Below are 24,370 nucleotides of genomic sequence, written 5' to 3'. Positions count from 1 at the left end.
AAAACCAGACCAGACCTCCCGGGCAGAGGCCCCCGGGCAGGCAGGGCTTCCGCTCTTCCTCGTGTGGGTGTGTCTGCGCCACGATCCCTCTGTGTCCTGTCACCCTTGCGTACCTTTCCTCACGTCAAGGTGGGAACAAGGCCTCCCCGCTGTTCCTCTCCCAGGCCCCTGCTCTGTGGCCCCTCAGTGCCTCCCGGCTGGGGCTGCAGGCCCTCTCCTGGGAAGTTGGGGCCTCTGCCCGCTAGTTTCGGGGGGTGCAGGGAGCACACTCCTGACGGGCTTGCTGAGGCCGGAGGGGTGTGTGTGTGTGTGTGTGTGTCCAGCTGTCAACACATACAGCCCAATTCACTTTCTACCCTGAGATCTGCTTCCAGCGGACACCAACCTCCCAGGCCCACCTGGTCCCCAGCCCCAGGGGGTGTTAATGTCGGTTTTTAGCTAGCTTGGCATCCAGCATCAAAGATGAAAACATTTTTGGGGGGCGTAAAGAGGGAGGAGGTTCAGAAATGACCTGGATTTTTTTTCTACCTCCCTTGGTTTTAATTACTGCTTCCTGATTTTTGTTTTGTTTTGTTTTGGGTTTTGGGTTTTTTGTTTTTTTTTTTAACGAGCCTCAGACATCCCAAGCAGCTTGCGGTGACTGCTGGGTGCCACTGGGCACAGGCGTCTAGGGGGCCACACCCACTCCCAGATGGAGGCCCTGAAGCTATGGCCTGCAGGCCCCTTGGCTCCAGGATCAGCCCGGCCCTCCACGCAGCTGCTAGCTAAAAGCTCTCATTAATTCTCAGAGGGTTCTCTCTTCTGTTTTGAGGTTTTGTTTTTTTTTTAAGATTTTTCCATTTTTTCCCCCCAACTTTTCTTCTTTGGCACTTGCCACTTCCTTCCTTTTCTGGAGAAATTGGTGGGTAGGGTGGGAGGTTCCGGTGCAGGCCTCCCCTAACCCAGGGGAGCTCAGGGGATGGGAGAGCGAGGGTGCCAAAGACCTGTCCTCCCCCGGCAGGATGGAGGAGGTGCAGGGACCCCAGAAGGCCCCTTGGAGCTGGATGTGCAGACACAGCCCCTCCTGGTGGAGCCAAAGGCCCAGGAACCCTGACGGGAGGCCCCTCCAGCCTCCCGGGTCTGGGTGTCTGGAGGGATGAGTCCCGTCCCCTGCAGCCCCACTGGGCGCTGAGGAGGCAGGGCTCACTCAGAACTCCCTCAGCCCCAGACGACCTAGCAAGGGGGGCAGGGAAGGGCCAGGCCTGAGCCAAGAGTGTGGCCCAGAGACATCTCAAACCCTGTTACCCAGAAACATGCCTGGTGGCCCCAGCATCCTCCTGGCCTCGAGACCACCATGTCCGAAATAGGCCCAGGGCCCCTCCTGCTTCCAAGACAGCACACAGCCATGCTCCCCGGGACAGACCAGAAGGGGGGCAGAAAACGGGATTAAGCGGTTTCTTTTTTTTTCCTTACTTTTTTTTTCTTTTTGCTTTTTCCCCCCTCCCAAAAGGCGGTACTGATTGGCTGTTTTTCATCTTTGATGTTGCAGGCTAGCCTCTGCCGAGGAGGGTACAGCCGCTTCACCCCCTACTAGCAAGAGGCCCAGCCCCTAACAGCATTCACACTGACTGCCTAGTACACACCAAACCCAGCAGTCCAAAACCAGGCACAGCCACCAGGAGGACAGTGCGCCCCCCCGGTCAGCGACACGCGCCGCTGACCTCCGCGACTCTAAGTCCATAGGTTTTACCTCTGGCCAGCTGGTCTCCCCCCACGATGGCGTGTGTGTCTTTGACCCTAGTCACCCCTGTATGTCTGAAACCTTGGTTCCTATTTTGACTTTGTTGACATTGTGTCCCCCCAAGCCATTTCAGGTACGGCATGCACAGAGTGGGAGGGGCTAGGCGGGGCCGGAGACCCCTCCCCGAGAAATAGCAATATTGCCCATCCCCTGGGCTACAGAAGACCCGGCCCTGCCTTCCCAGGAAGCCACCCCAGCCAGTCTGGGCCACAGCCCCAGTCCCTCCCCTGGGGTTCGGAGAGCGAGGGGCTCCCTCCTGCACCAGCTGTTGGGCTCCCAGCCTCGACAGTCCTCTCCCAACCGTCACCCGCCTAGTCACAGGAGCAGCTGAGTCTGCCCAGCTCGTCCCCACCCAGTTAAAGTAACGTTTCTGATTGAATTTTATTGACGTTTCCGGCTGAAGTTGTCACAAGTCGTGGAGAAGCCACACCAGCCCCAGAGGGGCCTCAGCCTGTGTTGTAGGAAATCAAAGTGCAGGAAGAAATTTCCCTGCCCCAGAGCCCGAAAGCAGACCAGCCCTGGAGCGCCTCAGCCCGTCTGCCCCACCGCCATCAGGCCTCTCCCCTCTGGCCACAGTCCTGAGATGGGGTCCCTGCCAGCCCGGCACCTCGGTTTGCCCTTGAGAACAGCTCTGCCTCCCCTTCCCTGAGCTCGAAACGCCCTCTTATCAGGGTACATTTGCAAAGAGGGAGCCTGAGCGAGGGAACAGGAGAGGCGATGCCTGTCCTCGGGCCTTCCTGGCGGGACAGTGCTCAGTGTCCGCCTCCCGTCCTGAGAGGCTCGGGCTTAGCTCTGCCGCAGGGCTCTGGGGCCTGCAGGGAAAGCTGAGACAGCAAAGGAGCTTCTGGAAGAGTCCACCCAGACAGGCCAGGGCCCTGCCACGTGCACCCACCACCTCCGTTACAGGAAAAGGTGGCACAGGCTGAGGAGGCCCTTGTCTCCGCACCAGAGTGAGGCTCCCAGGGACAGACGGCCACCTAGAGGGTGTGGGTCCCCGCCAGCCCCCACACGATCGTCCACCCACTCTGCCGGCCCGTGGGCTCCTTACTGGTGGAGTGGACAGGTTACGCCCAGGGTCTGGCTGGCTCTTGTCCACTTCCCAGGGCACCTGCTGAGCTGCCTCATTCCAAGCCCCCAATACCGTCCACACCCTACGCCCCAACCTCTGCCCTTGTCCCGCCCGAAGCAGCCAGGCCCTGCCCACCGAGCTCTTAGATCCCGCAGCTCCATTCGCCAGCAGGGATCACTGCGGTTTCTCTACTCCTGCCGCCACTTCTGCCCCCACAGGCCGAGCTCTGTCTGCCCTGGAGGCCTGAGACCCGCAGTGAATTCACTTATGCAAGATGAGGGGGCTGCTGAGAGCTGGGAGTGGGGCCAGTTTGGGGGGGGGGGCACCTGCCCAGCACCCTGGGGGTCCCAGGTCCCGCTGCCCCCATGGCACACTTGGCCATTGCTTCTGTCAAACTGCAAGTCCTGCCTTTCTGTTTCTGTTGTAGTGAAAGCTTCCGCCGTTTCCTTCTCGGACCGTGAAGGGCAAAAACAAAAAAACACAAAAAAATCACAAAACAAGAAAACAAAACAAAAAAAGATGTTCAGATCCAAGCAACAAAACCACCAACCAAACCGAGAAGCATCTACTACGTCCGAGTCCGCGAGCCCATGACTGTCGCACAGCAGCCCGCAGCAGCCAGCGAGGGAGCAGGTCCGCGGCCCTCAGCCTCCCGCGGTGCTGGCAGGAGGGGGCGGGAGCGGAGGGCCTCTGTTTTCTACCGTGTCTTCCTTCCGGCCCCTCTCCGTGGCAGTGTGGGGCCCAGTGGGCTGTGTGGAGGTGGTGGCGAGCGGCCACAGGCCTGAGCGGAAGAGTGGCCAGTGGACTTGACCTTGGTTGCCAGTGGAGGGACTGCTGGGCTGGGCTGGCAGGTGCAGGGAGGGGGACAGCTTTTCATCCCGGGGCTTCGGCCATGCCTGTGACCCCGTGTCTCGCGCTCCGGGCCCCAGCTACCCCTCCTGCTGCACAGCCAGCACAGCCAGCACCATGTCCTGCATACCCGAGGAGGAGTCTGCAGCCTCTGGATGCCATTGGGCCAGCAGCTCAGGGGGCCGACCCCAACGCCAAGGGCTGATGTGTTTCCAGAACTGTGGGGCACCCAGGCCCCCTCGTTCCACACTAGGGGACTCCCGGTGGCCCAGCCAGGCTCAGGTCCTTGCACCTAAGAGCCTAAGAGCGTGGGCAGGTGGGGGTCTTGGGGCCCACGACTTGCTCTGACTGGTTTCCTGTTCCCTTTCTGGCAGAGGCCCTGGGCCTGGTCCAGGGGAGGGAAGGCTGGCCTCACGCTGCGGAGCCTGGTCCTGCGGGGGAGCAGAGGGACAGGACCGGCCGGCGCCTGGCTGCATGGCGAGGCTGGGGTCACGGTGCTATGGGTCGGGACGGCTATGGGTCAGAGTAGGGAGAGTGAGGGGTGGGGGCAGGCCTGGGTGGTCTGCAGACCCCTCCCCTGCTCCCGGGTTAGGTCCTGGGGTGGTGGGGGCAGCAGACGGTAGGCAGCGGGGAAGAGCCCCTGGCCAGGCAGGGAGAGCTGGAGGAGGGTAAGCAGCCAAAATAAATTAATTAATTAATAACAAAAGATGTAGGCTCCCAACATGGCTCCACTGTCTCATGAAACTTAAAAAAAAAAAATACACCTCACTTTATATTCAGCATCAGCTCCTGAAGCTACTGGGATGAGTCCTTTTCTATTCCGGGTGTACATAGCCCCGCCCTGCCTCCGGCTTCGTCCTCTGTACAGCCCCCTTCCCCCCCACCCCGCCCTCGGCCGCTCCGGACCCGTTTCTTGCAGCAGCTCCGCCCCTGCCCCGCGCCCTCCCGCCCCTCCCACCCCAGGACTGCAGCCAGGCCCCAGGCTTCCTTTCTTACCATTCTGTATGCTTCCAAGGTGTGACCATCCAAATCAACAGTATTATTATTATTAAGATTATTAATAAAGATTTCTTTCTTCAAACCAGGACAACTCTTTTTGATTTGCCAGCTCCGAGGGACAGAGGGTGGAGGGCACGGGACGCCCAGAGGGGTTGGGCCAAGGACAGGCAACTTCTCCCACGAATCCAGGGGGGAGTCGAAAGGCCCTTCTAGGAGAGATTCCAGAGCCCCTGGCCTCTCCTCCGGACTGTCGTCTCCCCTCACCCTGACCCAGGAGTCTGGAGGCAGGGCTCGCGCCTGCTCCGCGCGACCTTACCCTGTCTACCTGCGGGGAACGTCTGCGAAGTTACTGGCAGAAGGGCTCCCCCTGCCCCGGCTGCTGAGTGGTGGCTGCTCCGCACGTGCGCCGGGAGGGGCCTGACCGCACGCAGCCCCCAACCCCCAGCCCCGAGCCGCGGGGCAGGCACCTGAATGCCAGAGCGCCCGGCCGGCCGTTCGTCGCGAGGAACAGCGCTGCCTGAAGGTAAGTCCACTGCTCCTTCCCCGGGTGAGTCCCCAGCCCTGGAGGGGTCGGGTAGGGGAGAGTGGCCGCCATCCTCGACCCCCTAGAAGAGGAGGGAGAGCTGGGAAGGGCAGCAGCAGAATCCGAACCGGGAGCTTGAGAGCCTTGGGCTGGGGGCTGCGGGTAGGAGGTAGGGGGGCGGGTTCCACACCCGCGCCGCGCTGCCCGCCACGCGCCTCACGGAGACGTGCGTTCTTCATTTTTCACAGCGTCGGATAATTTATTTCAGAGCGATTACACACACCAGAGGGGCACAGGCTTAAATGCCGACATATTAATTTTCCTGCCTACGAGCCTTTCTGTCGGCGGGACTGAGGACGCTGCTCTCGGGGAGCTGGGTCTGCGATCCCGCGCACGCCACGCTCTGCTAAACCCCTTCCTTCTAATCGCTTGCTCACCAGACTGTGAGAAAATAATTGCCACTATAAATTTTCCCTCCTCTGCATAAAATATTTAGAGAACCAGCACTTTAAAAAAAAGTGCCCTTCTGAAGTCAGAGCGGCAGGCATTACAGCTGCGCTGCGCCTGCCGGACTCCCACCTCTGGAGACTCGGGCGGTGGGGGCGCCAGGAGCCCCCACCCCAGTTCAAAGTGGGAGAGGCTCAGAGCATTCCAGAAGACCTCGGGAGAGCGGTTCCCCGTGGCAGCGGCTCATGCTGGAGGCCCCCGACCCCAACAGTCCCCTGATGATTCACAGGGAGACCCGGATGGGGGGCAGTGCTGGGACACCTGTGCGGTCAGACAGCGCGGTGTCCTCCTGTCCTGCGGGAGCTACCTCCCCCCACCTCGCCCCTGGGCAAACCTGGTCCCGTCCTGGGACTGAGCTAGGCCACACGTGTGGCACATGAAGAGTAAAACATTCCAAAATTAGGAAAGACGTGGAACGTGCGTTCCTGCCTCGAGCTGTGAAAGGGGCACGTAGGCACTTGGGAAGCAGGGCCGGTGGAGACCGAGGCAAACGCGGGCCCCGGAAGGAGACTCCCTCTGTCCCACCCCCTTCCAATTCCTCTCCGAATTCCGAGGACCAAGACGGAGGCGGTGCGGCTGCACTGCCGCCTGGCGGCCTCTCGCCTCACTGCAGCGTAAAATCAAGTCCTCTGGCCCCCAGCTGGTACAGGCCAGCCCTTGGGTGTGACCTCCAGCTGGGACGTCACGCCAGCGTCCTGGCCCTTAGTGCCTGTCCACATCTCGGAGCACGGGGAGGACAAGAGGATCGAGAAGGCAACCCCTATCGTTGGCCTATGAGGTCTGGGGGTGAGACCTCAAACATGAGGTGCTGACAGCCTTTGTCAAAGGGTCACAGCAGAGCCTGCTCAGGCCTGCAGAGGGGAGGGGAGCAGGGTTACCCAAAGTTGCAGGGTCGAGAGATGCTCCCCGCCCTGCCAGGAAGCCATCACAGTGGCCAAGGCGTTAATGGTGGTGGGGGGGGGCTCTGTAGCTGGAGAACAGGAGCTGTGCAGCTGGAGGGGCCCGGCTCCCTTACCCCCATCCTCCCCGTGCAGAGCCACTGGGCAGCCTCAGCTCAGGCAGGAGAAAGGAGGGCCACTGTCCCCGCAACGTGATGCTCCGGGCTAACACTTGCTCAGGGGATCTGCTGAGCGGAAGGGCGAGAGGGAAGGAGCGGCCCAGAGCACCCACAGGGCCAAGGGCTGCTGGGTGCAGCGGGAGGGCCTTCCTAGGCCCTGTCCAGGGCCCCTGCTGCCTGAGCTGGGACAGCCTTGCTCCTGCCTACGACCCGGAAGAGATGAAGCAGGACACAGGGCTGATGGGAACGCCCCAGTGGCTCTGGCTCAGGGCGACAGTAAACTGGGAAAGCCAGGACATGAGGTGGTCTGGCCCGCGTGCCCACCCCATACAGGGTAGGATGTGACCTGGCACAGCCTGGCCCTGAGTTCCCACTCCTGGGGAAGAGGGCTCCCCAGGCACCCCCTCCTGGTACCTGCGGGGCCGCTGTTCCTGCACCCCCACCCCAACTCTGTGCCCCCTTCGGGGCCCCTGTATCTCAGTGCCCCCCTGGGAACTGTCTAGGGCCTGCTCCAAGGCCCTCCCGGCACAGGCTTGTTCCTAATCACTCCACCTTCGGGAGCGAAGGAGTCACTGTTTCAGCATAAGCATGTCTCACCCTATTAGGAGGTATCCTTTATGGGATTTTCTAGACTAAACTTCCCCAAATCTTTTCACTTGTACCTGGGAACTGTATACTACGGAGAGGGATTAGACAAAAGGAGGGGGGTCCCTCAACCCAGTAAACAGACTGCTTGGTTGTCCTATCACCACACCCCAGGAGCAGCACAGCCCCAGCTCTGGGGCCCAGCTCCCCCACACACCGCGTGGGGCCCAGCGCTAGGAAGCCTCAGCCTGGAGGTGGAGACGGTGCTTTAATGTTGGCTCATGTGCGGGGCATGGAGTAGAGCATGGCTGCCCTGCCCCACTCGGCCCGCGGCACCAGAAACCCCTCCTTGGGGACAGGCTCTACCAGGAACTCCACCCGGCCGTCCCGGCCCAGCCCTGCAGGCGCCACTGCCAAGTCCACGATCCGATACCGGTTGATAAAAGCCAGGCCCAGGAACGTGGGCTTCTCTGGCTCCGACAGGCCCCTGCCCGGAGAGCCCCCTCCTGTCCCTCGGCAGCAGTGGACCCGGAAGCAGCGGACGTGGGGGAGGAGGTAGGACCAGTGCAGAGTACAGCTCAGCCGGAGCCCAGCAGGGCGGCCCTCGCCCTCGGAGGCGGCGGCCTGCCAGCGCACGTGGGAGACGGTCATGGCCTGCACCTGGGGCAGCGGGGCCAGCAGGCTGTTGGCATCCACCACCTGGCGGGAGACAGAAGACTCAGCACCACCCAGAGGCCCAAGGAGCTTGAAGGGCTCCGGGCCCTGCCACTTCCCACTCGCCGGCACCTCTGGGCCACAGGAGGGAGCTGGTGGGTGCCCCGCCTCGTCTGCATGGGACAGACACACCAGCCCGGCCCCAGCCAGGTCCCTGGGACACCATACCTGGATCTCTCCAAGGCGACAGGTGAAGTTCTCCTCCTCCTGGCTGCCTGGAGGCCGCGAGAAACTAACGAAGAGGTCCTGCAGGAGGCAGCCCCGCAGACTGACCTCATAGCAGCTGGGAGAGGCAAACAGAGGCCAGTCACTAGGAGCCTCAGCTCGGCGCCTTCAGGCTGGCTGCTCACAGAGGCCCCGAGCCAGGGGGTGGTCCTCCCCTCAGGGGACTCTGTGGTCAGTGGCCCTTCCAGTGAGCATCTGGGGCTTGTGCTATTCAGCTGTCTGAAACCTGGGGGTCAGCCCAAGGCCCCTCCATCCCTCAATCCCCCCACCACAGTGTGGCCGTGCCCTGCTGGGGACTCCACAGGAAGGAGAGGGACTCACCGCTGGACCCAGCCCCCACTGAGCTCCTGGCCACAGCGGCCCACCCATCTGGCCAGCTTGGTCGGGGGCACCCGGAGGGGTCGGGGGCTGTGCCTTGAGCTCATTTCTGCTGGGGAAAGAGACACGGGACTTAAACAAGGAAAATGCGAAGGAAATCGCACTGAGCAGGGAGCCCAGGGGGGCCAGCAAGACTCCCTGGTGGCCTGATGGGCCGAGGCCTCGGGGACAGATGCCCAGGACTGGCTCTCCCCATCTTCGCGAACATCCTCCCTGTCAGGGCACGGCTGGCGGGAAACCTGCCGCAGGAGCACATGTCCAACCCCACGCTGCCGGGCCGCAGCCCAGAGGTTCTGGCTGAGAGAGGAACCTCCCCGTCCTGGCCTGGACCACAGGGACACTGCCAACCCCAGCTCCCGACACATTCTGTGAGTCTTCTAGACTCCTCCAACCGCATCACCTCACCGTTCAGCATCATGATGCCTCCAATGTGACAGCTGCCTGCATCGCCTGTGGTGAGCTCCAAAGCCACCCCCACAGCTGAAGGCCCTTCTAACTTGTACACCAGGGACAGGAAGATCTTGGGCGGCACTGGGACCTGCAGGGAGAATAACCTGGAGGAGGAAGGTCCCCATTGAGAAGCTGCGGGGACACTGCCGAGAAGCAGGAGATGTGCCAGATCACGTCCGCCAACCTCCCTCCAGGAACAGGGAGGGGATTGGGCTGCTCGGTGAGGACGACCTCAGATCTGCAGGATGAGAATGCCTGGAGGGTGCCTGCACAGCAGCATGCAGAAAGCTGGCTCTCCTGGACACTTCGAAGTAGCAAAGAGGGTAAATAAACTGTGTTGCATGTTCTTCATAAAAGAAAACAAAATTCCAGCTCTGTCCTCATTCTGGCCGCTGCTGCCCATCTGCCCAGTTAAGCAACCGACATGGATGGCGGGAGAAGCTGAGGGGCCCCACGTCTCGGCCCCACTCACTCACCTACCTCACAGCCACGTTTCCAACCTCGGGCGGAATCACCCCCCGGATTAGCAGAGAGCTGCCTCCGTTCCAGGCATCCGCCAGGCAGCAGTGCGTCTTCACCCAGCCCCGTCCGTCCCCTTCCAGCCTGTGCTCTCCAAACAGGGGCTGGATCTCCTGGGCGCTCGGGTGGTACCAGGGCCCCACGGCCTCCTCCTGGAGGAAGAGGCATCCCTGAGGCCCCTCCCACCTGTCCCAGGTGAGCCCCAAAGACGCGGCGAGAAGGCAGCCCCTTCATCAAGATTCAGCACATCAAGGAAGCCCCGGGCCCCCCAGCGCGGGAACCACATACCTGGCCATAGCAGACTCTTCGAGTCCCCATGCCCAGGCAGAAGGAAGTGACAAAGGGTAAGGAGCAGATGCTATGCGTGGGCAGATAGTGTTCCAGCAAACTCCAGAACCTGCAGAGAAACGCAAGGGTGCAGCCGCTCAGGTCCACGGGGCACCTCAAACTCGGTCTCATGACTCAAGCTTTCCTGCATCCCCTCCCAAGTGACCACAGCTCTCCCACTGCAAGTCTGCAGGAAGGGATCCCTCAGGGTCCCCAGCCTTCATCTTCCCTGAGTGACTGGTCTCCAGGACCCCCAGGAGCAGCCCAGGTGGCTGAGCCCCTCACCCTCCCTGCCTTAACCACCCTTAACTCCAGGGGTGGGGGAAACAAGGCCAGAAGCCGGGGAAATCACCTGAGACCCTCCCTGCCACTGGCCCCGGGACGTGCAGGACTCACTTGTCCTGGTTCTGGAAGAAATCCGCCTTCTCCAAACACTCATACACCCAGCCAGGTGCAAACAGAGCCGCGGAGAACCCGTGCTTCCGGATCAGCTCCAGGGACTAGGGAGACAACAGTCAGGGAGGTGCCCCGCCCCAGCAACCAGGGCACACTGGGGCCCAACCGGCGTCCATGCGCGGACAGCTGGCCTGGGGCTGGGGGGATGGCTGAGGGGAGTGCCGCCTGGAAAGAGGAGGCGGGGCCCCAGCTCCGCACGGGGCTTCTAGGGCTCACCCCTGCAGTTCCGCGGCTGACCAGAAGAGGGCGCCAGGCGCGGAGGCCACTGTCAGCGGGGGCAGGGGTCTACACGTGGGGGCCCACGGGCTACACTTCTCTCTCACTGCACCGCGCATTATACTATCAGATTCAGAGGAGGCAGAGAGAATCTTCAGTTACTGGATTAATTTATTCATTTAAAGCTTAATTAATGAGTTGAGAACGTCCCAGCGGCACCAGGGAAGGGCAGGATTGACAGCCTCGGGACAGGCTGCTTCCCTGTTTATCCCACACCAGGCGCAGCAGCCCCCCGCAACCCCCTCTTCTCTTTTCTCACTGCCAACACGCCTTGCCTTGCCAGGAAAACCTCGCTAGTTATCAAGCCAGCAGTTCCCCAAACTGCCGTGGTCACCTCAGTCCTGAGCCCTGAGGCAACTCTGCGACGGTTTGAAATGCTAGCTCAGTGTCCTTCCTCCAAAGGGAAGTAAAGCTGCAGAGGACCAGAGGACACCAGCGGTGGGGACAGGCGCTTTGTCCATTACACCTGGGTGGAAGTTTCACCATCTGACTGCAGGGATAGGCTGGAGTTAGGATTTAGGGCACAGCTTGTTTCTGGTGCCCGATTTTCCCCTCGGGGAGAATCACGGCTATCTCTTTCTCTTGAGGGGCAGCAGGGGATGAAAGGTCTCCAAGAAAACCAGGCCCCCCGGGGGCATGCAGGCCACTGCCACCACCTCCCGGCCTCCAAGGCCACCACCCACCTTGTCCGTGTCGAACCGGCCCCCAACGACGCTCCCCCGGGCGAACACGTCCACACCCACGTACACGTCGGCCAGGCGCTCCCCCGCCTGCCCCAGCATCCGCTCCAGATGCTCCTCCCGCCAGTTATAGTTGGTGAAGAAGCCGTCGCAGGAATCGAAGAAGACCCTGGGGGCGGCAAGGGCCGGCATGAAGCCCAGTCCATCTCCACCTTCTCCCCCAAACACTTGCATCTACTCAGCTCTCGGATTGCAGGCTGCCTCCAGGACCGGGTGGAGTCTGCTCCCAAGGAGCAGGGACTCAGCCCACAGACTGCAGCACAGAACCCCGGGCACAGCAGGGCCGACAAGGTGCTAGTTCCGTCTGGTGGGGGTCAAGGATCAGATGGCTGCGCCTTCTCCCTCGTTTCACCCGAGGCAGCGGTGTCCACAAGGCCTCCAGGAGGCAGAGGGAGCTCCCGCCCCTGCCCCGGGGCCCCGGCTGCCCTCCCTCAGGCTCACCTGTTCTGCTCGTTTAGCTCATCCTGCCATTTGAGCTGCCCACTGCTCACCACGCTGTCATACCAGAGCACCAGGCCCCTCGGGACCTGCTGGTGCAGCCGGGCGGTCAGGTACCGGAGGAAATGGGGCAGGTTTCCCACGGCGGCCAGCTGGAGAGAGGGGCAGAGACAGACCCTCTGTGAGGCCCAGAGAGGCCTGTTGTGAGATGTGCCTGGCACAGGACATACAGGACACTTAACCCCAGGAGCAAACAGGTCCACCAAAAAGCCATGGTCCTGGAAGCCCCTCAACCCCATAGGCGCCGGCAGAGGGTCCAGCCAGATGCACGACTTCCCTTCCTTTCTGAAGCAGGAAGGACATGGACACGGCAATTGGGAAAAGATAAAACGTGAAGGGGAGGGAGGAAACCACACATGCAGCCCAAGCAAAGCAGAGGTGGAGGAGGAGGAGAGAATCGCCTCAGAGGAGCCGGAGAAGCAAGGCTCAGCTGGAGAACGTCCGTCTCCGTGCGGAGTAACGGAGACGCCGGAGCCGGCGCTCACTGGCGATCAGGAAGTGCGATCGTGATGGGGGACAGCCTGGGGAGGCCGAGGGGCACGGTGGAGGGTCACCAGGCGGCCCCCGGGCCAGGCGGGACGGGTGCAGGGAGAAGGGCGTGCTCACACTCAGGGAGTTTTCAATGTTGATCAGCCAGCCATCGAATCGGAAAAACTGGGCCATCAGGACCAGCTGGTCTGCCACTGCCTGGCGGGAGCGCTCGTCCCCAGCCAGGAAGGCCTCGCACAGCTGCTTCCCTTTTTTCCACTCAGTGATGAAAGTCCCTGTGGGACGGGACAGGAGAGCAACGAGTCAGCCTGGGGGATCGCGTCCCCTCCGACCCAGCAGTTCCTGAGGTGCATTCCTGCACCAGCAGCCTCAGCACCACCTGCAAACCGGTTAGATATTCGAATTTTCAGTGTCCCCTGATACCAAGCGAATCAGATGCCATGGGGGAAGGGCCCCGAAATCAGTGTCAGACAAAGGGATAAACGGTCTGGATGCAGGAGAAAGCTGGAGAAGTGGGCTCTTCCCAGGGGGTGACAGCCTATGGCCGGCATCCAGCCCCCACCTCTTTCTGTAAAAAGTTTTACTAGATCACAGCCACTTGTTTGTCTGTTGTCTGTGGCCGCCCCTGTCTCACTGGCAGTTCCGATAGTGATCCAGGGGCCTGGAATGCGGAAAATGTTTACTATCTGGTCCTTTCCAGAACAAGTTCGCCTTTGCCTGTCCTAACCCATCAAGGCAGGTAAGGAGCTCTACCCATGAAGCAGCAGCCAAAGCCCGGCAGGTGTGCCAATGAGTCTGGCTAACCGGAGGCGAGTCCTCGGCGCTCACCCAGCACGCAGACCCCATGCCTGTGGGCGGCGTTGGTCCAGCCGACTGGAGGGATGGTGACCGTGTGATGGCTGAAGTACACAAAGATGTCGATGTACTGCCAGTGGTAGAAGGAGTACGGGGTCTGTGCAGCTGAGCCCTGAATAAACCTGGGCGAGGAGAGAGGACCAGGTGAGAACCCAGCAAACAGAACACGGACACAGCCACCTGAAAGTAGAGAGGGCAACCGAGAGTGAGGTTTCTCTTCAGTACCGTCCAGTCGACACTACCTGCAAGCGGGCTAGCGACTGGGGGGAGAGGTAGGACAAAGCCACAGCCCTGAGGTCAAGAGGGCTCATCTTAGGGGAAACGTTTTCCCCAGGCCGTGCAGGTATCTGCCATCGGAACCCACGGACTGAGCGTGTTCAGCCTCAACAAACAGAGGAACGCAGGACAGAAGGAAAGAGGTGGGGAAGGGCTCACGCAGAGCTCCAAGTGCCTGGGGTCCTGCTCTGTTCTGAGGTCAGCAGTCTCTCCAGGACACGTCCTGCGTGTGTAAGGTTGGGGTTGACAACCACATGTGCTGGACCCTCACTATCTCTGTCCCTTGATGGCCGGCTCTGACTCGAGCCGTCCCATCACCACGTCTAAGACTGTTTCATAGACGCTTAAGATCTGTAAGCTGAGCCCACAGCAACTCTGGAGGAAATGCTCCTGGCTAGGGTGGGAGAGGGTGGAACAACTCCAGAGCCCTGGGGCCACGATGGAATCAGAGTGAGGAAGATGAAGAAAAGAAATCAGCTGAAGAACCAAGCTTCCAGGCCAGGCAGTCTGAAGGGGGTCCTTGCTACAGTGCCCCCACCAGCCTAAGACTTCAAGTGTAGGCAAGCCCCCAAAATCAAACAATTTCAGAGCTTAAAGAGGCGTAAACTATCGCCTAATCCAGCCCCCTCTTCTTACAGATGAAATACTGAGGCCAGGCTTCCTCTCCCAGTTGGTGGCAGTCTGGCCTGGTAGCCCATCTCCTGACTCCCCATCCAGTGCTCTGCCACATGGCATCCTCCCACCCCACTTCCCTCCCACCAGGCGATGCCCTCGCAATAGGCTCACTTGTCATCCAGGTACCCGCCCATCATGTCGTGACATATCAAGGTCCGGGGCCTCCCGCTGCTCAGAGGAGGCTGACGACACTCAGGGGGCCCCAAGGCCACGTTAAAGCCTTCCTCCACGTCAGGTGTCCACGCCAAGAGTTCCTCCAGGGAAGACAAGTAAAAGCTGATGGGCTTAGTGGTGTCCTTGTCATAATATCTGTCTGGTCAGAGGAGGGAAACAGAGGAATCAGTGGAAATCATGGGATTCATAACAGAGTTTGAGATGGGATGTGGGGTAGCAGGGGAAGCCCTGCGCCCAAGCCCCCAGAGTGAAAACGGAGACTGTTCAGAGCCTGCATCCTTCTCACCTGGCAACGGGTTGGGGGTAAAACTGACCACTTCTCGAAAGACTGCTTCTTGGTCCTCTTCAATTCTGAGCAAAGAGGGAGTTAAAATTTTCTTTTTAATAAAAGGGCAAAGAGAAAGAATACTTAGAAGCAAACGGACCAGGCCCCATGTGTCATGGAGAGGGAGATGTTCTCTGACTTAGATTTTTTAATACAAACTATGGAAACGTGCCTTTGCTCCTTCTGTTCCCTCAAACTGAACACCCTTCTCTTCATTCTCCTACTGAAATCCTGCTTCTCCCTAAAGACCCAGTTTAGATGTTCTCTGCGTCAGGCACCGCGCCTTTCCTGCCCAGTGTGAGCATGAATAAAGCTAATTACACCCGCTGGCCTCCACTGAGTAATTACAGGTGCCACGCTAGGATCCTCTGCGCAGACCCACGGCCAGGGAGGTGGGCATGATCGACCCATTTCGCAGATGAGGACGCCGGGGCTTCCCGCACGCGGGGCCAGGATTCCCGGGCCCGCTGCTTCTGGGGTCGCACCGCGGTACCAGACCTGGTCCGTGCCTGCTGCTATGCGGTGCGGTAAGGCGGGCAGGGCCCGCGGCGGACAGGGGACGTGAGGGCCGGAGACCACTGTCCTGCGCCCTGATCGCCCAGCGCGCGCCTCCCGGGGCCTGGACCGGGCGCCCACCGACTCCGGCGGCTGCACTGGGCCGCCGATTCTCCCGCCCACCTTCTCCTCGGCCGCCGCCTGCCCGGCCGCCGCTCCCGCTGCTCCTCCAGGGTCGCCGATGCCCGCAGCCGCCGATCCCGCCGCCGCGCCGCCGTCCGGGTCACGGGCCCCGCGGCCTCCATGACGCTGCAGCGCTCGCGTGGCCCGGCGGCCCGGCCACTGGCCAATCGCAGGCCGGGGCCCGCCCCCACCGCCGCCCGGCGGCCAATAGGGACTGCGCGGCGCGGCTGCCCCGCCCCTACCAGATTCCGGCTGGACTCCCGGTTAGCGCTCTGACCTGGCACCCTGGCCGCCCAACCTTTGTAGCTGAGGGCCTGGGGGCGGGCCCTCGGGGCGGGGCGGGGCGGGGCGGGGGCGGGGCCTGAGCGCCGAGCTCCAGGAGACCCGTTTGTGCGAGTCCTCCCCGAGCCTCGCCAGCCTCCTTTTCAGATGAGCGATCTTCCGAAGGTCACAAAGTAACTGTAGTACTGATCCCTGAACTCAGCTCGTCTAACCCCTGTTCAGAGACAGTTTCCGGAAGTAGGTGAAATCATAGTTCTCATTCAGGTATAAATATGGACAAGTGTTAAAGACTTTGCTCTACTTGCTCATCAGAGAAGGAAGCAGACCACTGTTACAGCCAGTTCAAAAGAGAATCAGGAACTTGATCAGGAATATTGAAATGAGGATGTGAAAAGAGGCAGAATGAGTTCTCCCGCGGCGGGGTTGGGGGCGGGTAAAATCACTGAGCCTCTTGGACAGGCCAGCTTGCAGCTTGTGAAAGAGCCGATAAAAGGCTAGAATCAGATTGAGAGGTACAAACTACTTTGTATAAAATAAATAAGCTACAAGGGCATATTGTACAACCCAGGGAATACAGCCAATATTTTATAATAACATAAAAGGGATATAACCTTTAAAAGTTGTGCATCACCGTGCTGTACACCTGAGACTTACGTAATACTGTACATCGGTTCTACCTCAACTTAAAAAAAGGTAGACCCAGATAACCGCAAGGAAGTGCAGTGTGTAAACAACAGTTTCCACTGAAGCACACATTTTTGTCTTCACCCCCAAGTCTGCAGGGCCCCCAAGCACACAACCCAGAGATGTCAATTCCCCCGCATCTTGAGCCCAGAGGGGTTCCCAGTGGGTATGAAGAGAAGGGCCTGGGAGGCTGGACGCGAGGCAGGGCCCCACAGGGCTGCTTGGGCCAGCCTGGGGTTCTCCTCTGCCAGCCCGCAACACCCCTTTGTGTGGCTGGGAGTGCCCTGTGGCCCAAGCCAAGCTTCTTTATTGTTGCTGCAGACTTTGAACTTTATGAGGCCCCAAGCTTCCATAAACCCCGAGAGTGGGGAAGATGTCTAGGCTGTGAATATGGATCCCAGCCATGCTGCTGGGAGGGCAGGCCACTCAGGGACAGGAGACAGCGATCCACAGGGAGAATGGAGACGGCAAAGCCCCGGGATATCTACTGTGAGCAGGGGGAACAGGGTCACAAGCCACTCTGGCTGTGCCCCGATGAGCATGGAAGATGCGGGGTCTGCATGTAACCAGGTGTTCCCTAGGGCTTACGTGCAGCTTAGCAGTAAAAATAAACTGTCAGAACTAAAACATACTTCTTAGAGATTCTTTAAACGGATCTTGGGGAAAGCTCAGTCTCTGGGGAAAAATACGCCTGGGCCTCCCTTCTCTGCTCCTCTCCGCTGCATTGGCTTCTGGTCGTTGGGGAGGAGGGGCAGTGTGCAGGGCAGTTTAAGTCACTGTGCACCCCCCACCCAGGGCAGTGAAGAGTCGGGTCTGTGGCCTCCGCCTAGGCCTCTGCTTTGCTGCCTGCCCTGCAGACCCCTGTGGCTCCTGGTCTCAAGATCTCTGTCCTGGACCAGAACGAGCCTGCATGGCCTCATATTTGCCTTAAGCTCACATCGGTCCCCGCTGGGGCTCCAGAACTCTCCACAGCCTGGCAAGGCCCCGTAAAACCCTCACCTTGTATGGTTTCCAGATAAAGTCCAGGACACTCAATTCAATTTGAATCCCAGATAAACAGCGAATGGAAACGGACATGCTTATACAGAAAAAGTATTTCTCATTTATCTGAAATTCAAAATGAACTGGCATCCTGAGCTGGCTAAATCTGCCAGCCCCACCTGTGAATCTGCGTTGCAGACTTGCCGCAGAGCCACCTTGAACTGCTCCGGGGCCCGGCCAACACCTCCTGGCTCCGTCCGCACCAGCACAGGAAGCGGGTTGGCTCGGGGCAGCAGAACCCAGAGACCTCCCCTACCTGACCAACTGTGCCACCAGCTTGGTGCTGCGGGTGGCCTCGTGTGTCCTGCACTGGCCACCGCATCTGCCCCTCAGCCAGGCTCACCCCTGCCTGCTTTGCTTCCTCCACCCTCTCCCTTCCGGCCTCCACAATGTCCTGGCGCCGGAAGCTAGAACCAGGTGAGTGGACGACATCTGCTCCACAGGCTTGGTAATATGCTGAAGGGTGTGACAGCAACTAATTGTCCCTGATGTCCCTTCCTCCCAGGATGGCTGTCCTCTTGCTTTCTGTATCCCCCCTGCTCGACCAGTGCCCGCTTCACCTCCACCCTGCTCACCTCACTGACCTTCCTGCAAACTTGCCCCAGACCCCAGCTTAGTGATTTAGTAACCTTTAGATCAGAACACCTGTGCCTTGATAGCTTATCAAAGGGGCGGTGCGGGGTGTGACCGACTCCTGGTTTCCCTGGTAACTGATGAGCCCACCTGATGTCAGTTTTGCCTGTAACTGGTAACCACCCCTCCCGCCCGGGAGCCAAGGCCGCCGCCATGTCCTGGACCTTGCTTCAGACGTGTAAGCTGTAAACCGCTGATGTTTCTGTCTCTGCCTCCGGGCACTTTCTTGGGTCTGGAGCTGGGTGAGCACAAGGCTTGTAGGCTTGCACGGTGCAGCCCAGTGTGCTCCCTTTTATAGCGTTCTCCTAGGTGCTCAGCAAAGGCTTACCAAATGGAAGAAGGCTGGGGCTGGCCAGTGACTCCAGCGGCCCGCCTCACCTTCACACCCACGTGAGGCTGTGCCCAGGCACCTGGTCAAATATCCTGCAGGAGGAATAACAAACCCCTCCCAGAACACAGCCTGCCTGCCTGTGCACCTGCCCCCATCACCCCACACCCCGCGACAGTCAGAAGGCAGACCTGGGACTCCTGCCCTTGCCGGACCCCTGTGTTGTTCTAATTGCACAGGTGCCTCCTTTATTTTTCTCCATTTAAAAATTTAAAGCCCTGCAGATGAAATTAATGTTCCCTTTAACCCACCCCCATCTTGGTTTCCTTGCCTCCGCTGTCCTCCAGAGACTCCTCAGTATTCCACCAACTGCATGGGTTTGGCCTGCATCCTTCCAGGTGTCCCAGAAGACATTTGTACACAGATATGTGTCTGGAACTGTATGATGTTGTTTGTGTTTTATGTATTGTTTATTAAAGAGCATTATACAAGGTATTTTAACATTGTGTTTTATAAAAATGGTGTCATGTTCTACACATCATTCTGGGTCTTGCTTTTTTCCCTCGGCAGTATTTCTGAAATCAAGCCGCCTTGATTTAAATAGCTCTCATTTGTTCGTTTTGACTGTAATTTAATAGACTCTCATGTTGACCCATCAGTCTATCTACCTGTCGGTGGGCATTTAAATACGAAACACTCGTTTGCTATGATCTTTTGAATGTTAAAATGAACAACTTTGTATAGACCTTTTGGAGCATACGTATGTTTTGTTTTGTGCATTTTGTTCTTTTTCAGATAAAACAGGATTAGAGTTGCTAATAGTAACAGCACGCACATTTTTGGTTTTAAGTCACTAGCAAGCTGCCACCCGGAGGGGCTCCGCCACCGACAACCTGCCCAGCAAGGGGTAAGTACAGGTTACCCACTGACACTATCAAACTCCAAGGCTTTTGCTCACCTGGCGTTCGCCCATAGGTATCTCGCTGTTGTCTGAAATGGAAGCTTTAGTGGTGTTAGTGTTGGCCAGCCGTTTGGAAGTGAATTATTTCTTCTGTGTCAGTCCTGTTGGGGGTCTTGACCTATTTCTACTGCGGTGTCTTTTCTTCCTGGTGTGTAAGAGTCATGCATTTTCTGCACATGAGCATTTTGCCTCTTATATATGTAAATGGAACAAATGTTTGTCCACTTGAACTCTGTTAAGATTCCTTGTCTTTTAGATTTCCGTACGGTTAGATTTATTAATATCATCCTTTACGGCTTCGCTGTTTTCTCCTGTTTGGGAAGGCTGTCCCGACTTCAAGGTCACGAAGATGCTGTCCAGCATTTTTAGTTAATAATTACCAAGTTTAGTTCTTTGTTTTTTGTGTCTACAACTTCCAGATGCCTTTTGAGGGTAGTCTTTAATATTTCAGCTTTCTTTTGGGTCATTGACCTATTCAGATTTTTCTCTTTCTTCCTGGGCCAATTTTATGCTACTAAAGTGTTTTCTTATGAAAGTGTCCATTTCATCAAGGTTTTCAAATGTGGGCTATTAAGTCGCTTCTGATCGTATTTTTAAATCTCCTGGTTATGCTCTTTAATTCTGATGTTGTTTATTTTGTGTCTTTCTTTTTTTTCTTGATGCTGTTTTTTTTTTTTTTGAAGGCCTATTCTGTCAGCGCTTTCCAGACACAAGCTCTTCATTTCATTCTGTTGTTTTGTTTGCGTTCTGTCTCACTCATCTCTGCTTTTATTTTCTTTCCTGTTATTTTCTTTGGATGTATTTTGTTGCTCTTTTGCTGGCTTCCAAAGTGGGCAGCGTGGTTCACTTATTTCTAAATCTTTCTTGTTTTTGTATGAGTGCAGCTGAGGGGATCTATTTCCCTCTGAGACTGACTCCCCTGTAGCCCACAAATTTTCATATGCCACAGCTTTCACTTCCAGAACGTTCTAAACCCTTCGTGATTTCTGTTAGTTCCTCACTAACTCATCCAAAACAGTCCTTAATTTTGTTGCAATAGAATTCATCAGACTTTTCTGTTATGATTAGTACTTTGGTGTCTTTTTCAAAATGTGATTCCCTGCCCCAGCCTCATGGGGTTATGGACTACTCTGTCCTCTGTTGTGTTCTAGAAGCTTTTTGTTCTGCCTTTCCCCTTCAGATCTACAGGCCACCTGGAATTATTCTTGTTTATAGTGTGAGGAAAGAGGTCAAGTTTTATTGTATTTTATTACTTTTTTTAACTGAAGTATAGTTGATTGACAATGTTGTATTAGTTTTAGGTGCACAGCAAAGTGATTCAGTTCTCTATACATATAAAATCTTTTTCAGATTCTTTTCCATTATAGGTTATTACAAGGTATAGTTCCCTGTGCTGTACAGCAGGTCCTTGTTGTTTATCTATTTTATACATGCGGTTTATTTTTTATCATAGGGACCCTCAGTCACTCATGATTTTTGGAAAGACTGTCCTTTGCTCCATGCTGTGAAGTTCTCCTTTCTGGAAAAATCAGGTGTCCACGCCTGCTTGAGTCTGCTTTGGGCTCTATGATATTGTGATTTATAAGAAATGTATATTTGCTCCTCATTTCTGTCAGAGAGCTCCTAAAACCCTTGGAATTTCCTAAGTGCTAAGAGCCATAAAGTTGTCTTTTGTTATTTGTAACAAGTTCCTTTCAACCACATCAGAGTTTGTGGTAATGAGGTAACTTTGGGAAAGCCCCTGAGGATGGAGGCTGGTTGCCAGGGAACCAACCTTGTTGAGAGAGTTGGCACCTTCACATACACACCCTTACCTCCGGGGAGGGGAGAGGGACTGCAGACTGGATCAGTCACCGATTGCCTATCAGCGTAATGAAGCCTCCTTAAAACCCCCTGGTCTGTAGACTGTGGAGAGCTTCCGGCCTGATGAACTCCTGGAGGTGCCAGGAGGGTGGCCCACTCCCCAGGGAGCAGGGAAGCACCCAGCCCCTTCCCTGTTGCCCTGTGTCCCTCTTCCATCTGGCCGTGCCTGAGTTATAACCTTGTAGAATTACAGATCTCCTGAATTTCCCGTCCTGCCTTGGCGTCTGCTTCTCAGAGGACAGGAACCAACATACCGCCCATAGATTTAAAGTTTATTTTTTTCATGATGTTTTATAGTTCCCTCTGTAGAGGTCCTACACACCTTCTGTTAGACTTACCCCGTGGTAAGTGACGTTTTGTAAGTGGCATGTCTGGTGGATTAGATATGGCTGCAAATTCTTTTTAGTTCCTCCCAACAAGAGGCAGAGTCTGCTACCCCTCCCTCCTCGGGCTGCCGGGTGGGGCGCGGCCCACGTGGCTGCGGTGTGACTTCCGAGCCTAGGTCTCGGGGTCGGGGGGGGGCCTCCCTCGCTGTCACCGCTGTACAGGTAGGTCCTCTCTTCTGTGTTTCCATCTTCTTGTCTCTCCATGCTTCCTTCTGGGCATTTTCTGATTTACCTCTGCCTCGCGGATTTCCGTCTTCGGTTCTGTGTGACATGCTGGGACCCTCATCCACCGGGTTCTTCGTCTCACCTGTTTCAACTTCCGCTTCCAGAGTCTCCACCTGGTTCTTTGTGATTCTTATTGGTTTCAAGTCCTTGGCCACAATCCTCAGTCTTGCCTTTTGTCTCCTCAAGTGTAGCAAGCACGGTTATTTTGCTGTGTGGCTGTGGTCTTTCTGCGGTGAGCGCTTTCCCGTGGGTGCGCGGGTAACACGTGCTTGCTGGGCATTATTTATGAGGGGGGATCTCCCGCTGAATGGACAACCGACTGCGCGACCGTCTCCACTGAGCAGCTGGAACATTTGCTCTATCTTTTAGACAGGGATGTGTTCAAATTTTCCAGAGGGTGAAGACTGCTAATCTTATTTGTGACAGTCTCTAAAGTGGAAATGCCTTGTCCTCGCCTGGCCATCTGCATCAAGAAAAGGGCTCTGCTCCATTTGGGCCTGGGAGGAGCCAGTTACCAGGGCCAGTTGAGGTTGGGGCATTTGAGGTCACCGTGCCTTTCCAACCCCTACTCCAGCTATGTGGGGACTTCAGAGAGGAAGGCATGGGCCTTCGTTAGCTGTTCCTTCTGGAATGCTTCCCTAGGCACCGGAGTCAGCCTCCTGTGTTTGCGTGATCTCATCCATCAGTTGATTCCAAAATGTTTGTTCAGTAATGCATAATGCTCTTGGAAGCTCTCACCCTGACACTCCCATCCCACCTCACTGGACCCTGGACCCCTAGCCCCATGCTAGGTGCAGCCCGGAGGAATGAGCTTGGCGCTGCGGGTTATACCTCTGGCGCTACAGGTCTTCCCAGACCTCAACAGAGACGGGCAAGGCGTTCTGGGGGGTGTTTGTGTGTATTTTGTTTGTTTTCTGTAACTACTTTATGGAGATATAACTTATGTACTAGTCAATTCACCCATTTAAAGTGTACAATTCAGCTGTTTGTAGTATGTGCACAGTTGCACAACCACGACTGCTATCAATGTTAGAACATCAACATCACTCCAAAAAGAAATTTCATACCTGTTAGCAGTCACGCCCCGTTCGCCCACCTCCAGCCCCTGGAAACCTCTAACCTACTTTCTGTCTCTATGGATTTGCCTATTCGGGACATTTCACATGAATGGAATCATACAACAGGTGGTCTTGCATGCCTGGCTTCTTACGCTGAGCATAGTGTTTTTGAAGTTTATCCCTGTGGTAGCCTGTATCAGTGCCTCGTTCCTTTTCATTGCTGCATACTGTTCTGTTGAATGGATATGCCACATTTTATTTATCTGTTCATCAGCTGATGGGCATTTGGATTGTTTCCACTTTTTTTGTTTATTGTGAATAATGCTGCTATGAACATTCATCCCCAAGTTTTTGTGTCGATAAATATTTTCATTGCTTTTGGGTATATACCTAGAAGTGGGACTGCGAGGTTGTTTGTAGCACTGTGTTTAACGTTTTGAGGAAGCGCCAGACCGTTTTCCAAAGCAGCTGCACCATTTCACATTCCCACCAGTGATGTGTGAGAGCTCCAGTTTCCCCACATTCCTGCCAACACTCGCCATTCTGATTACAGCCATCCTGCTGGTTGTGAAGTTGTAACTCACCGTGGTGTGGACTCGCGTTTTCCTGGTGACTAATGATGCTGAGCGTCTTTTCCTGTGCTTACTGGTCACTGGTGTATCCTCTTTGGAGAAATGTTTATTGAGACCCTTTGCCCGTTTTTCACTGGGTTATTTGTCTGTTTATTATTGGGTTGCAAGAGTTCTTTATATATTCCAGATTCAAGTCCCTTGTCAGATACACAATTTGCAGATATTTTCTCCCATTCTGTGTTGTTTTTTCATTTTCTTAACAGTGTCCTTTGATGCACAGAATTTTACATTTTGTTGATGTCCGGTCTGTCAGTCTTTCCTTTAATTACTTGTGTGTTGATGGTGTCATATGTTAAAAGCTATTGCCTCATACAAGGTCATGGTGATTTACACCTAGGTTGTTTTTTCCCCTAAGAATTTTATACTTTCAGCTCTCACATTTAGATCTTTGGTCCACTTGGAGTTACTTTTTAGGTACGGCGTGCGGTAGGGAGCCAACTCTACTGTTTTGCATGTGGAAGCATCTTGTTTTATTTATGTTCTGTAACCCTCTGGTTTTTCATAATTTGGGCAAGAAAGCATCATTTTTTTTCAGTTCCTACAGCCCAGTAAAGCTGGCTTGCCATCACACCATTGCATTCCCATCGTGCACCCCACAGAAAATTATCCTTGAGCGGTGCGTGTACACTCTCTCTCTCTCTCCCCCTCCCCCTCTAACCCCACAGAATTGGGAGCGCCCTCCTCACTGCTCCCACCCTGGCTACAAAGACTCCTGAAAGCCCTCGCATAAGCAGTTCTTTCCTCTGGCTGAGTCATCAGCCGTTTCTAAGTCCTTTTGCTAAAACACTAATATTTGTATTGTGACCTAGTTTATCAGATCTTTTCCAGGGCTGGTTAGCCAGCTCCTGAGTAG

General features: G+C 56.4%; 2 protein-coding genes across 12 annotated transcripts in view; one reads left to right on the top strand and one right to left on the bottom strand.

Annotated features, from left to right (window-relative positions):
* The window catches only part of RBFOX3 (RNA binding fox-1 homolog 3), a 424,204-nt gene that overhangs the window by 388,591 nt on the left and 11,243 nt on the right, over window positions 1-24,370 (top strand). For all 7 annotated transcript variants that reach the window (XM_074343847.1, XM_074343842.1, XM_074343843.1 and 4 more), the window contains 2 exons: window positions 1,529-5,220; window positions 19,188-19,299. In XM_074343847.1, coding sequence (XP_074199948.1) covers window positions 1,529-1,573 — 45 coding nt within the window. In that variant the 3' untranslated portion in view covers window positions 1,574-5,220; window positions 19,188-19,299. The remainder of the gene's footprint in view (window positions 1-1,528; window positions 5,221-19,187; window positions 19,300-24,370) is intronic.
* ENGASE (endo-beta-N-acetylglucosaminidase) lies at window positions 7,619-15,704 on the bottom strand. Of its 5 annotated transcripts, none has more exons than XM_074343834.1 (14): window positions 15,425-15,704; window positions 14,708-14,772; window positions 14,359-14,560; window positions 13,246-13,418; window positions 12,559-12,716; window positions 11,896-12,044; window positions 11,398-11,563; window positions 10,379-10,482; window positions 9,944-10,052; window positions 9,617-9,807; window positions 9,092-9,240; window positions 8,630-8,738; window positions 8,252-8,366; window positions 7,619-8,068 (listed from the first exon to the last, which is right to left on the bottom strand). In XM_074343834.1, exons 1-14 carry the CDS (start codon window positions 15,544-15,546, stop codon window positions 7,649-7,651), a joined length of 2,232 nt encoding a protein of 743 aa, XP_074199935.1. In that variant the 5' UTR covers window positions 15,547-15,704; the 3' UTR covers window positions 7,619-7,648. The 5 variants fall into 5 exon arrangements, with proteins under 5 accessions (XP_074199935.1, XP_074199937.1, XP_074199936.1 ...); XM_074343836.1 differs by having other exon boundaries at window positions 13,270-13,418; window positions 15,425-15,703; XM_074343835.1 differs by having other exon boundaries at window positions 8,630-8,735; window positions 15,425-15,702.

This window comes from Camelus bactrianus, chromosome 16 (genome assembly GCF_048773025.1).
Source record: "Camelus bactrianus isolate YW-2024 breed Bactrian camel chromosome 16, ASM4877302v1, whole genome shotgun sequence".
Classification (NCBI taxonomy): Eukaryota; Metazoa; Chordata; class Mammalia; order Artiodactyla; family Camelidae; genus Camelus; species Camelus bactrianus.
Note: the sequence above shows the minus strand (reverse complement) of the source record. Positions and strands in the feature narration are given on the sequence as shown.